This window comes from Gymnodraco acuticeps, unplaced genomic scaffold, assembly GCF_902827175.1.
Source record: "Gymnodraco acuticeps unplaced genomic scaffold, fGymAcu1.1, whole genome shotgun sequence".
Classification (NCBI taxonomy): domain Eukaryota; kingdom Metazoa; phylum Chordata; class Actinopteri; order Perciformes; family Bathydraconidae; genus Gymnodraco; species Gymnodraco acuticeps.
The window spans coordinates 365,277-377,795 of record NW_022992202.1 but is presented as its reverse complement, the minus strand read 5'-3'; the positions used below and the strand labels follow the sequence as shown (position 1 = coordinate 377,795).

Below are 12,519 nucleotides of genomic sequence, written 5' to 3'. Positions count from 1 at the left end.
CAACAACAAACAAAAAATATGTATTGAAGTCAATGGAGAGAGAAAGATTATCTTTCGATCCCGTTTGAATTGTGCCACGAATTACACATATGATGTTTGTCAATTTAAAAGATAATTTTGCAAGTCAAAAATAAAAATGTGTCGTAAGACTGAAGTAACACATTTGTTTGTGTGAAACGCTCAATGAACTACATCTCTGGTCTCGCAGAACAACACACGTCACCAAGATGGCCGTCACTACTGTCTTGTCAACAAAACGATTGACTACCCTCTAGTGAGGGTAGTCAATCGTTTTGTCACCACAATGAAACACGTCCAGAAGAATGTCATGCAAAGCTTTCTGCCTGCCTTTCTTTGATTCTCTCTGAACTGCCTGGTCTTTTTATTGTTTAATGTCAACCATTTGTGCAGATAGCATGAAGTAGAAAAGATCGGCGATCGCCGATGCTAGCATTAGCATTTCTCCACCGGGCTTAAATTGTGTATTATAGAATGATCACACCGGTGACAGTACCCGTCAAAGGGTTCACGAAATATGACTACTACTCTTACTGTTTAACATTTTGGGTTACTTAATGTTACTTCATGTTAAGGCTAATAAAAATTACAAGGCTGTAATGCTAACTTGATCCAGCCACCCCTGGTCCTCAGTAGCGTGGCGTGGGAAAACAATTAGGGGAAGCCAATAATACGTCCTTTCTTTTGGGTCGGGGGTGTGGTGGTCAATGTAATAACGTAACCAGATGAGTGATTACAGGCAGCACCCGGTATCATTTTACACACATTTGTATCATACAGATGCAGGACTTACAGCCTTGCAGCCTGTTATCTAACCGACAGGTCCGCACGCACTCTCGAGCCCAAACTCTAATAAGCATTCATTCACAAACTAAATCAGGAGACCTTTAACGTTTTACGTCCCATTCGCTCCTTTGTTCCTCGCTGTACACAGCTCCAGTTTGGGCATTGGCCTGTCATCAGATTGTATTTGTTGTTGCTGCTGTAGCGGAAGTTTAGTACAATTATTTTTGATTAAATACTCCAAATCTCCACCCTCCATAATTGCACTTGCTTCAGTTGCTTGCTACTTTCTAACGGCGGTGAGAGTGGTGCAGTGACGCTATCTATCTTCTATCGATTATATTTATGATTCAAAAATTATAAGAGTAGGGTAGACATGTGGATATTATCCGACTGAACAAAATGTGCATTTATCTACAGTAACAGGTTGGTTTTCCACTGACCTTATTTCGAGCTATTTTCCTAAATCCTATGGAGAAATCTCATTGCTTTCAGTCGAGGGAAACCGAGCGCAGCTTACTTCCGGGTTTTAGGGCGCGTCACTGCAACACTAAATTGATGCGATTTGATTGGATTGTGAGGCAAGGTAAGCCAGCCGCCTCTGGCTTCCCTTGGCATGGCCCTGACCAATCACAGGTTGGCAGGGGCATCACGTGAGCCTCATCTGATTGGTCAATCCCTCCATTTTTTTTTCACCAAGGGAAGCCAGATTTGGCTGGCCTCCTCTCGCAACAGTGAGTGCAATCTACTGTTTCACCATAACATCTAGAGGGGCGCTGTTTCACTCTTTGTAAAATACTCAATGAGAATGGGGGAGAGACGGGCCGGCAGCAACACACAGCAAAGGAGAATTATCGAAACAAAACAAAGTGTTTTTATTTATTTATTTAAATTATATCTACAATCCAAAAAAACAGGGGAAGCCTGGCTTCCCTTGGCCTCCGGGAGAAAACGCCACTGCTGGTCCTTTCATCAGACGGGAAGCGAAAGAACGAACAAGACCCATTGCTGGTATGATAACAACCTGGTACTAAGCACACAGGCATCTTGTTAAAGTTATCTTATCTTAGCCAGCGCCATATAGATAGATTATACAGTGTATGGTGCTGATCTTAGCTATCTTTTAGTGGAGGAAAACAATTGTGACATCACTTACACGACTCTGGGATTTGTAGTCTTTCTAGTTGCGTATTTTTCATAGTCTTATATTTCAACAGTTTTACGACAAACTGTGACTTTTTTGACATGGAAATTATTTTTTAAGATTGACAAAAATCATATGTGTAATTCATGGCACAATTCAAACGGGATCGAAAGATACGTTTTCTCTCTCCATTGACTTCAATACATTATTTTTCCGAAATAAGGTGGGCGTGACTTCGCCACTCTATAGGAGGCCTGGTGTCCTTGCGGGTGTGTTCGCTTTACTTATTAGAGCCCCGTAAGGACGGTTACTCTTTGGTTTATAAACTACCGCCCTCCATGGCTTTATCACATGTACTTCACTTGTGAAAAAAAATGTAAATGACACCGAAGCTTTCTCAGGGTGGGCCAATGAGTAAACTGGGTGGGCCTGGGCCCACCCTGGCCCTATGGTGGCTACGCCACTGGTGCGAGGAGAAGGTTTTAAGCTGGAACACAGGAAATCTGTAAGCAGCAATATATCTGAGTGCAAGCGTACAGTTTGAGCAGAAGCAGAGCAAATCTAAGTGCAAGCAGGCACTATTTGAGTGTGAGGACAGGGTTTGAGGGAAATAAATACATAATCTGAACGTGAAATCAATAAAGTATGCTCTCAAATGTAAAGACCATGCTCTTGAATAAAGATAGGGAATAACCCCCATAGTAGGGATGCTCCGATGGATCGTCCGCCGATCGACATCGGCCGATACTCACTCTGTCGATCGATCGGTGCTCTCTAAAAATGCCCGATCGCGAGAGCCGATCACATGACGTAAAATGATGACGTAAAATACATGACACTTTTCTCTGTGCACGGCAAAACAAGCTCGCCAAAATGGCTTCACCGGTCTGGCAGTATTTTAAGGTGTCCGAAAAAGACAATAAAATAGCGGTATGCAACGAGTGTGAAGCAGAAATCCTGTAGCTCCACCCGCTGTGACGGACCGGTGAGCGGAGCAAAACACACACGAAGAGTTAGACCTAACACACTTAGCTATTTGATCTACCTCTGGAACAAGCTAAACTAGTTATAAATGTATTTATTCTTTACTGTCGGGTCACTCATTACTGGATCAGTGTCAGTTAGCTTAGGGCTTTTTTTTCTTGTGTGTCAGTCATCCACACCAATCAGAAGTGCTGTGCTCCACATGTACCAGCCATTGTTAACCAATCAGAAGTGGCCCATGATAGAAGGTGATAGACAGATTAATCCAATCACCTGCCAAGTATTTTTGAAAGCCATGCCCTTTTCCAAAGTTAATGTAAACTTGAATAATGTACTTCATTTGAATGTAATAATTATGTTGGTTGTTGTTTGTGGAAGCACCAGTGAATGAGCGCCATTAACTGACTTTTAAACATCACTTTAAATGGAAGATCCCCATAGGCCCCGCCTACTCGATCGAATCGGCGATCGGTATCGGCCGATACTGATTCCGGCGATCGGCCCCACAATTGGCGATCAGAGCATCTCTAATAAGGAGGAGTCCAAGTTATTACAGTATCTCAATCTCTATTAAATGTAATCTCAGTCAGGGGGCCAAACACTGATGTCACTGTTGAGTCGACACAGTGCCAAAAATCTATCAGTTTGAAAAGTGTGTGTGTGTGTGTGTGTGTGTGTGTGTGTGTGTGTGTGTGTGTGTGTGTGTGTGTGTGTGTGTGTGTGTGTGTGTGTGTGTCTGTGTATGTGCCTGTGCGCACTGAGCTCACATAATTATTCATTTGATGGAGAATTTAATAAAGGATATGAGAGTTACAACACATGCTTTTTCACTGCAATCCATCTATTCTTTCACGATTAATTATTTCAACACACACGCCCACCACACACTCCTGCTCCATGGTCATATATTTCCCTGATAAGACTCTTCTAGCTCAAGCAGAAATCCTCCCAATGGATTTCTCCACTGCTATTCCCTAATGTACGGTCATCTGACCTGCACACTGCTGCAGTGCAATACAATAAACAGGGCTGTTAGGAATGCCACTCTCTCCTGCCATAAAAACAGCCCAACCCATCCTCCCTACGTATGTGTTTTCATCTCAGCTCACTTTTTTAGGCCAAATTCTTCAGACCAGCAAAGTGAGTTTTAATGAAGATTAAATCTGGATTAGCCGAGCGTTTTTTGACAGGCACCTCTAAAGATCTTTTCTGACCAAAAATATTGTGTGTATGTGTGTATTTGTATTTGTGTGTGGATGTTTGCCATTGCAATTTTTCATTTGATGCCCTGTTGGTCTAATAGTTCATCAGTGCTTTTTTGTTCTGTTATCACTGGTTAGGGTATAGTTAAATCATGTGGTGTGTGCTTAGATTCTACTTAGGGTGGAAAGTTAGGGGTGTTTCTTACGAGGTAACGCATCACCAAAATAAGGTAATCTGACCATGAACACTGTCTACTTATTTCAACTTTTTTATGTTAAATAAAAAATGAACCACTTAATGGAAGCAGTTATTAGCTTGGGTAGTTTTAATTATGATAATACGCTAATAATTACAGAAGGCACGGTGTTCCCTCACAGCAAGAGTTCAAACCTGTTGGGAGGCTTCAGCCCTTATGTGTGAGTTTGCATGTTCTCATAATGTGAGGGAAAAAAAAGTGAGCTTGAATGGTTGCCTTTGTCTACGTGTTATCCCAGTGATTGTCTAACGGCCTGTCCAGGCTGTCCCAATGCCTTGGTGTGGTTACAGCTCTCACCAATAACCGTATGTAATTTTATTCTAAATATTTGTTTATAGCTTTGTCATGTATTTCATGCTTTCCTTATTCACATTTAACACTCTGTGGTAAATACAATTCCCTCATAGTATATCCAATACATGTAATGAAGTATATTTATAAAAAAACTGAAACAAACTTAAAACAAATGGAAGACTGCTGTTATAGACTCTCCATGCAGACAGAGAGGAGGAAAATGCTGCTTTCAAATGCACTGAGGATAGATTTGGATATCCAGCTAATTGGACAATGTATTTTTTGTTCAATATCAAGAAGAATGAATAAACCCGGCAATGTTAATGTCATTGTTTTAAACTAGTATTAGTTTCATATTTTTTCATACAGAAATATACTGATTTATTTAATGCAGCATCAACATGCTCTGTTATTATAAAATACTTAATACAATCAATTCATTCTAAAACCTAGTCTGCTGACCCGTGGTAAAATCCACCAAGCAAGCTGTGAACTATGTTATGTACGATGGTCTTCAAACGCAGCATGTATCCATGCAGGCAGTGGCCGTCTCTCAATCGCGAGGATTTTGGCTTCCAAGCCAATATTTCAAGGATGCTACGTCATCGAGTGCCGCCGAATGATTGTTCCAATCTCCAGCATACTTGGAATTCCACCGAGGCCGCATCCTTGGTTTGGGGGAAATTTCGAGGCTGCACATGGGTAGACTTCGCGTCCTTAAAATCCCCACAATGCTTTGCGCACGGACCAATTTCAAAAACCCTTGCGGAGAATGGCTGAACCTACGCAGCAGCACACATTTAAATGTAAGTGTAGTCAGGGGCGGCGGGTACTAAGCCTTCCCAAATATTTGTGTCACTGCATCCTGGTAAAATATAATGTCTGTGTCTTTGACATTAGCGCTGCCATGCAGCCACCTGTGCCCTCTACTACGAAGCCAGTTCAACATACGTTTGAATAACAAACAAACTAACAAACGAGATCTCGCTAAGCGGTCCTGCGACGCTGGTTATCAACTCGGTAAATCAAGCCAGGGTTTCTCTCACCAGCTGAGAGCGCGTTCACGTGAAAGGGGCGGGGTTAGCAACATTTGACCAATCAAAAACAGGGACAAGTGTACTGACAGCGCAGCGTCATACTTCATTAATGAAAAGTAAACTAATATTAGACAAATATGAGCTTTAAACATCCATGATTTAAACATATAATCCAGGATACAAGCCACATAGTTGCACCTGCAAGGAGAATATAGAACAACTGGTTCAAAAATAAATAAACCGAGTGTTTGAAAGCGTACAACAGTTTTATGATATCACTGCCCCATCTAAAACACGAGGGGATCTGACTTTAATTACATTTGAGTTGAGTGTTTCGTCAACATAATGTGTTGCTTAAAATAATACTTCTGCATACAGTATGTGACACTGTGAGTGTTGCACGGCCAGATACGGCTCGAGAAGCTGACTCAGATAAGGAAATATATGATAGGCTATATTATGATATTATATGATCGATGGTCTGAATGATAAGTGCGACACGTCGGCGTCTTCACTGCATATGGCAGTTTAAACTGTATTTCCTTTATCCTGTAATATGACTTGATAGATTTAAACTCTGCACACTAGAACTCTTTTCTATAGACGCCGGGGCGTCAGGTAAACAAAGTTATTTAGCCTTCCCAAACCTTAGCCTCACGCGCCGCCTATGAGTGTAGTGGCGTAGAACATGTGTTGGTAAATATGTTACTTTGTTTGTTAATTCCCAAAAATGTGTTGCGTGAAAGTAAAGCAAGTTCATAATTAGATAGACATCGTGACGTATTTATTTTTGGTACAGTTTATGTTGAAACCGTTAGAGAGAGTGGCACACTTGTTAGCCTGTTCCATTGTTCTTCGTTTTCTGTAGCCGTGGCTTGGAAGTATACTTGCTTCGTTTCTGAAGGAAGCGATATGGAAGGAAGCGACTACCAAGCCAGCATCCTCGCGATTGAGAAACGGCCAGTCTGTTGGAGAGAGAGCGCGAGGGGTAGAGAGACATTAGTGGAATCAGAGAGGGGAGGAGGAAAGAAGGGAGGAGGAGAGAGCAGTTTCAGGAGCAGAGGAAGGTTTCAGTGGCCGGTTCGATAGAAAAAAATAATACGTAGAAGTTGGAACTGAAGCATAAAGCGTGTTAAAGTCCGTGTGTGGAGTTACTGCTGCCGCGAGCCGCTGGGCACGTGCCTGCTCCGGATTAGATGAGACGGATTTCACGATGAGGAGCGACCCGGTTCTGTTCGGCTCCAACAGGGGTGAGTCTGTCTCTCTGTACCGTAATAAGACGTTATTACCCTCCTTTACTGAAGCCTGTTTTCCGTGGGAGTCTGCGGGGACCGGTACCTCAGAACTCAAGACCAGTTTGGTTCGGTATCCCTTTGGTATATTCTGCGGAACTTCATATCATCATATGTTTGAGCCTACTCTGATTTTTCTGTTTTCTTTAAAACGTAGGCTAACCGTTTTTTCAGTGCAAAAAGTCAGCTAATTATATGAGTATGAAATGCTTTAGACCAGGCTGTAGCCTATCTCCTGTTCGTGCATCGCTCAAAGCCCGCGTGCACAAACGCACGGACACTTACACGCTCTGGAAAACTCCCGTTAGGATATTTAATATACTTCCTGGCTGATCCTGGTCGACATTATGTTCAGTGGCGGAGCCAGGACATTTTCAGTGGGGTGGCCAGGATGGAACCAGTGGTCATTGTGGGGTGGCATTGAAATCACTATTATATGAACATAAAAATACATCTCACTATAAAATAAGGGGTTATTTAAGGCACCTACAACACACCTCTACATTATTTGGGATTAAGCTAGTGGTGGAATAGATAAAATAATATTCAGTATATGTAACTATTTTTTTCTTATTCCCACAGGCAAAGTAACAACAAAGCTTACATTATACAAATGTAATGCAATATACAGACTGTTTAGCTTATGGTGATCAGCAGCACTATGAGCTCATTCTCTCAGTGTATCATCAGGAATACAGAGACACACACACATCATTAAAATAAGAGTTTTTAAATTAAATTATTGGTTAAGAATAAACATCTTAAAGTAAATAACAATAAACAATAGCCCATAACCCTGTAAGGCCCCCGGTTGTAATTTTACAACATTACTTTAAGCTATCCAAAAAAGTCAGTAAATGTTTTTTTTAAAACTACATTTACATAGTCAAAAGGTCCTTTTGTTCAGCCTCACAATGCTATTGGGTAGTACATGTGTTTATAGGTCCTGCCCTCTGGCCATACATATAAGACTAACATTCCTGACAATAGATCTCAATAGTAATTTTTTATGGTGTAAATGGCTTTTTAATAATAACATTTTTGAATGGAACATTCTCAACATGAATGCATAAATCCAAATAAATATAACTTAAATATGTGGGAAAATACTGTGTTTGAAATGTATAATTGAAATTAGATGTTAGCTTTTTGTTTTGATATATATAAATTAGGGCTGTCAGTCGATTAAAATATTTAATCGCGATTAATCGCATGATTGTCCATAGTTAATCGCGATTAATCGCACATTTTTTATCTGTTCTAAATGTACCTTAGAGGAATATGTTTCAAGTTTTTAATACTCTTATCAACATATGAGTGGACACATATGCTTTATGCTAATGTTTATTATCATTTGAACAATGACAAATATTCTCAGGAATACACAACAACCTCTGGACATTACAAATATTCCTATATTGTAATATATTACAATCTGGAACCTCTCTCATGCAATAATACAATACAAAATGGTGTGTGTGTGTGTGTGTGTGTGTGTGTGCGCGCGCGTGAGCTATGTGCAACTCAAGGCATATGCTCGAACGGGAGCTGCCTGGACGCTGCAATCATGTTGCGCGCACTATCCGTGCTGAGTGTGCTGACTTTTCGTACAATGTCCCACTGTCTGGCTTCCTGCATCAAGTCAAGTGCTCGGCGCAGTTGTGGCAAAATGTCGCTCCTCTGTTTTCATTTAAACAGCTCCTTATATCCGTTAGCGCAGCTAGCTAGCACCAGATGCTAACAACAACAATACACGTAAGGTCTCTCTCTCGCTCGCTCGGGCCACACATACACACACCCTCCCGGTCCTCCCAATAGCCAGTCGGTGCCTGCCGGTGAGCGTGGAAGTGTGGTCTGCCACAAGCGGGCGGCAGGAGCAGGGCTGTCAGCATCAGCTTGTAGATGGTATTTTAAACTCGATGCGCTCTGAAACTACGGGGCGGCCGAGGAAAAAAAAATACACATGCGTTAATCGCGTTAAAATAATTAGTGGCGTTAACGCATTATTAACGCGTTAACTTGACAGCCCTAATATATATATATTGTATTCCAGTCTCCCTTCAGATATGTTAAGTGGCATGGCATTCAACACAATGCTGCTCACCTCCTTCAGTTGGGAGAAAAGCTGGTTCAGGTTCAGCATTATGGGTTCAGGGCTGCTGAGCCTAAAGATGGATCTGTTGGTCCTGGCACCAGGGGCAGGGACAACTGATTTAGTATGAATAGCTGCTAAAAATCTACCTACATTTGTTAAATGTCAGCTAAAAGAGCAATGAAATTAAAAACCTCTGCATTTTCTGTATATATATTAACAGTACTTAATGTCAGCTTAGTAAAAAAAACAAACATACAAATTATTATTTACAATGGACTACGCTTAGCTAACAGACTAATTTCCACCATTCATGGACCACACCCACCCTTTTCTTGAAAAACTGGGTGACATACTGTCGCCCTTTAGTCCCTTTCTCTTTTCTTTCTCTCCTTTCGTTTCTTTTTGAAAGCCTGACTTTGTTAGTCGTTGAGACATGGCACACACGTAAGTACTAGCATCCCTACTCACATGCTCTCACCCTCTGCTAGAAAGTACTGTTTGGAGGCGGAGGCGGGACCAAACCATTACATGTAAATGTACAGAAGGGGGTTTACAGAGGCTTTGGATAATTAACTTTTGGAAGAAAATAAGTTAAATTAATTGTAAATGTATTGAGTACATTATCAATATTACGTTATATTAATGTTAATTATTGATGAATGATGAAAGGTTACTTAAACATTTTTTTCTTAATGTTCTAAAATAGTTTGGGCCCCCGTGGTGAGGGTGTTTGGGGTGGCCAATAGGGTGGCCAGGATCCACCCCCAGCCACCCCCCAGCTCCGCCACTGGTTATGTTCAAAGGGCATTTCTATTAGTCTGTTCAGAATGTTGAAGAGCCAGTGGTAGATTTCAGTTTGAAATGAGCAATGAAGTATCTCTGTTAAAAAAGTTTGGATGTTTCTCGAACAGGAGGGGTTACCCCTAGATTCCACCGGGTCCGTCATGTTACGGCCGCGTTACGGCTGCGCCACGGAGTTCGCGGAGTTCGCATAGATCGCGGCCACTCTAGTCAATGGGTGCTATTCCACCAGACGCGCCGCGTTACGGCTCAGAAGCGTCCCAGAAGTAGGGTTGGGTATCGTTTGAATTTCCACGATTCTGATTCCGATTCCGATTCTACTTTTCGATTCCGGTTCTTAATGGTTCTCAATTCCGATTCTTTGAGGGGCAGGGTAAAAAAATGATACATGCTTCTTCCACCAAAAAAATTACATTTATTCGAGAAACTTTTACACAGGTTAGTTTACAGTAATATTCACATTAATCAGTCTGTTTATATTCACTGCTATGTAACTGTAACCTGAGAACCACTGAAGCTACAACAGTGCAACAGTCCAACTTTTAAAGGAACCCCCCCCCCCCCATTTAAAAACAGTTCTTGTTGAGAAAAACAAGCATATCTGCCTTCTCAGGCATACCGGGAAGAAATGTTTGTGAATTGTGATTAAAACGTTTGAGACCCACTGAGATAACTTAGACTAAAGTGAACTATCTAAACACTCAAGAGTCCTTACCTCACTGAGCTGTAGTTATCAGCCACTCAGTCTGACTGGAGAGGACTCTCCCTCCACATCATTGTAGAAACATCTTCTTCTTCCGTTAGAGCAGCTAGCACCAGATGCTAATAACAACAGCGTATACCGGTGCACCACAGATCTGGCGCCCTAGGCGAACATCTATAATGCCAGTGCGACGGGCTGGCCCTGGTCTCAGGTTATGCTGTAGGAAGTGTAGGTACAACCAGAGCCATATAATAGTAGGCTATAATATAATATATAATATAATATGGCGCTGGGTACAACCATAGATATATATAAACACGTGTTTATATATATCTATGGGTACAACGCTACATTTCCCGCCCCGCCGCAGTCATACAGTAGGCTACGGAGAGTGGCGAGAAACATTTCCTCACGCATCGAAAAGCGGAACCGAAATTCACATTCGGAACCGGTTCTCGGTACCCAACCCTACCCAGAAGCGTCTCGGCGCTGGGCTCCGCTCAAAATAGGATTTAAGTCTATTTTTCAACGCAACGCAAAGCGTTGCAGAGGCGCCGGGCAGGAAGTGGACCGGTCAGAGCATCCGGCCCATCCTCAAAATAAACTAATTTTGCAGACCCTATCCCTCCGTAGTCTTTCAAGCGGAGAACGCAGTAACTTGACGTCACAGCGACATAACAACAGCCGGTGTTTCTCGTGAGTGTTATCCCGAGAAACAAACACAATACACACAAATGCAAAAATACACGTATAGACACACACACACACACACACACACACACACACACACACACACACACACACACACACACACACACACACACACACACACACACACACACACACACACACACACACACACACACACACACACACACACACACACACACACACGCGCGAGCTCCCCCCAGACCAGCAATCCAAACGAAAATATTTTCCCTGCGTTACTACTTTGATCATTTACTCTGCTAATAATCAATCAGATCGATGGATTCCAGAGAAGACGAAACTTTAATGGCCTTTTTCTCAAAATGATGACTCGGTCATTATAATGTGACATATTTTGCTTAATATTTTGAGTACAACAACAATCCTGATATCATTAGAAAGCTAGGAATCTCCTCTACAGGAGTACAGTGTATACAACTCAAAATGTGTCTTCGGGTCAATGCGACTGATTTCGATGGAGCAGGTCACTTTGCATTAGGTAAAATAAAGCAGGCAGACATAACAGGAAGAATATGTACATTTTAATCCAATCAAATAGGACATTGTCACACCATTCAAATGTATTTGTTACGTTGTTTACGTTATTTGTTACGTTATTTGGTACGTTGTTCTGTGTGTGTCAGCCGTTAACCTAGATAGATAAACTTGCAAACATGTCAGAAGAACCGGCGCATAAGAAAACAAAATACAGTCAAACTAAGCTGAAATTCAACAACTTGAATGTCACATCTCTGACATCCACAACTCCGGAGCCTGGTCCTTCAACCATAGAACCAGCGCAGCCAGATGAACCCAAAAGCAGAAGCTCTGCGGCCGCAGAGGCTGTCAAAACCGCCGCCGCTGCATCGTTGACCCGAAACAGACTGGTTCCGACTGCATGGAAGTTTGTTTTGTTGGGACATTGAGACGGGCAAATACAAGCTTATTTGGGCAAAGAGAAGGTACTTCAATGCAGACTGGTACAAAAACAGAGAGTGGTTAATTATTTGCAAAACCACTAAATGAGCCTTCTGTGAAATATGCAGATTTGCTGCTGTCAAACGGCTTTTAACTTTCTCCAAATGTGGAGATGACAGCTTTGTAAATACCGAGTTAATAACTGGAGCTTTTCACAGAGAGTGTGTTAAAAAAAAGTGCGCTTACTTCAGTCAAACACCAGTCAACATTCAGCTTGTCAAAC

The 12,519-nt window shown here is 41.8% G+C and overlaps 1 protein-coding gene across 1 annotated transcript in view; it reads left to right on the top strand.

Annotated features, from left to right (window-relative positions):
* Positions 1-6,740: 6,740 nt before the first annotated feature.
* Positions 6,741-12,519, top strand: part of afap1 (actin filament associated protein 1) — a 156,278-nt gene continuing 150,499 nt past the window's right edge. The window contains 1 exon segment of the mRNA XM_034205599.1: positions 6,741-6,969. Within this exon segment, the coding sequence (XP_034061490.1) occupies positions 6,933-6,969 (37 nt within the window). The 5' untranslated portion in view covers positions 6,741-6,932.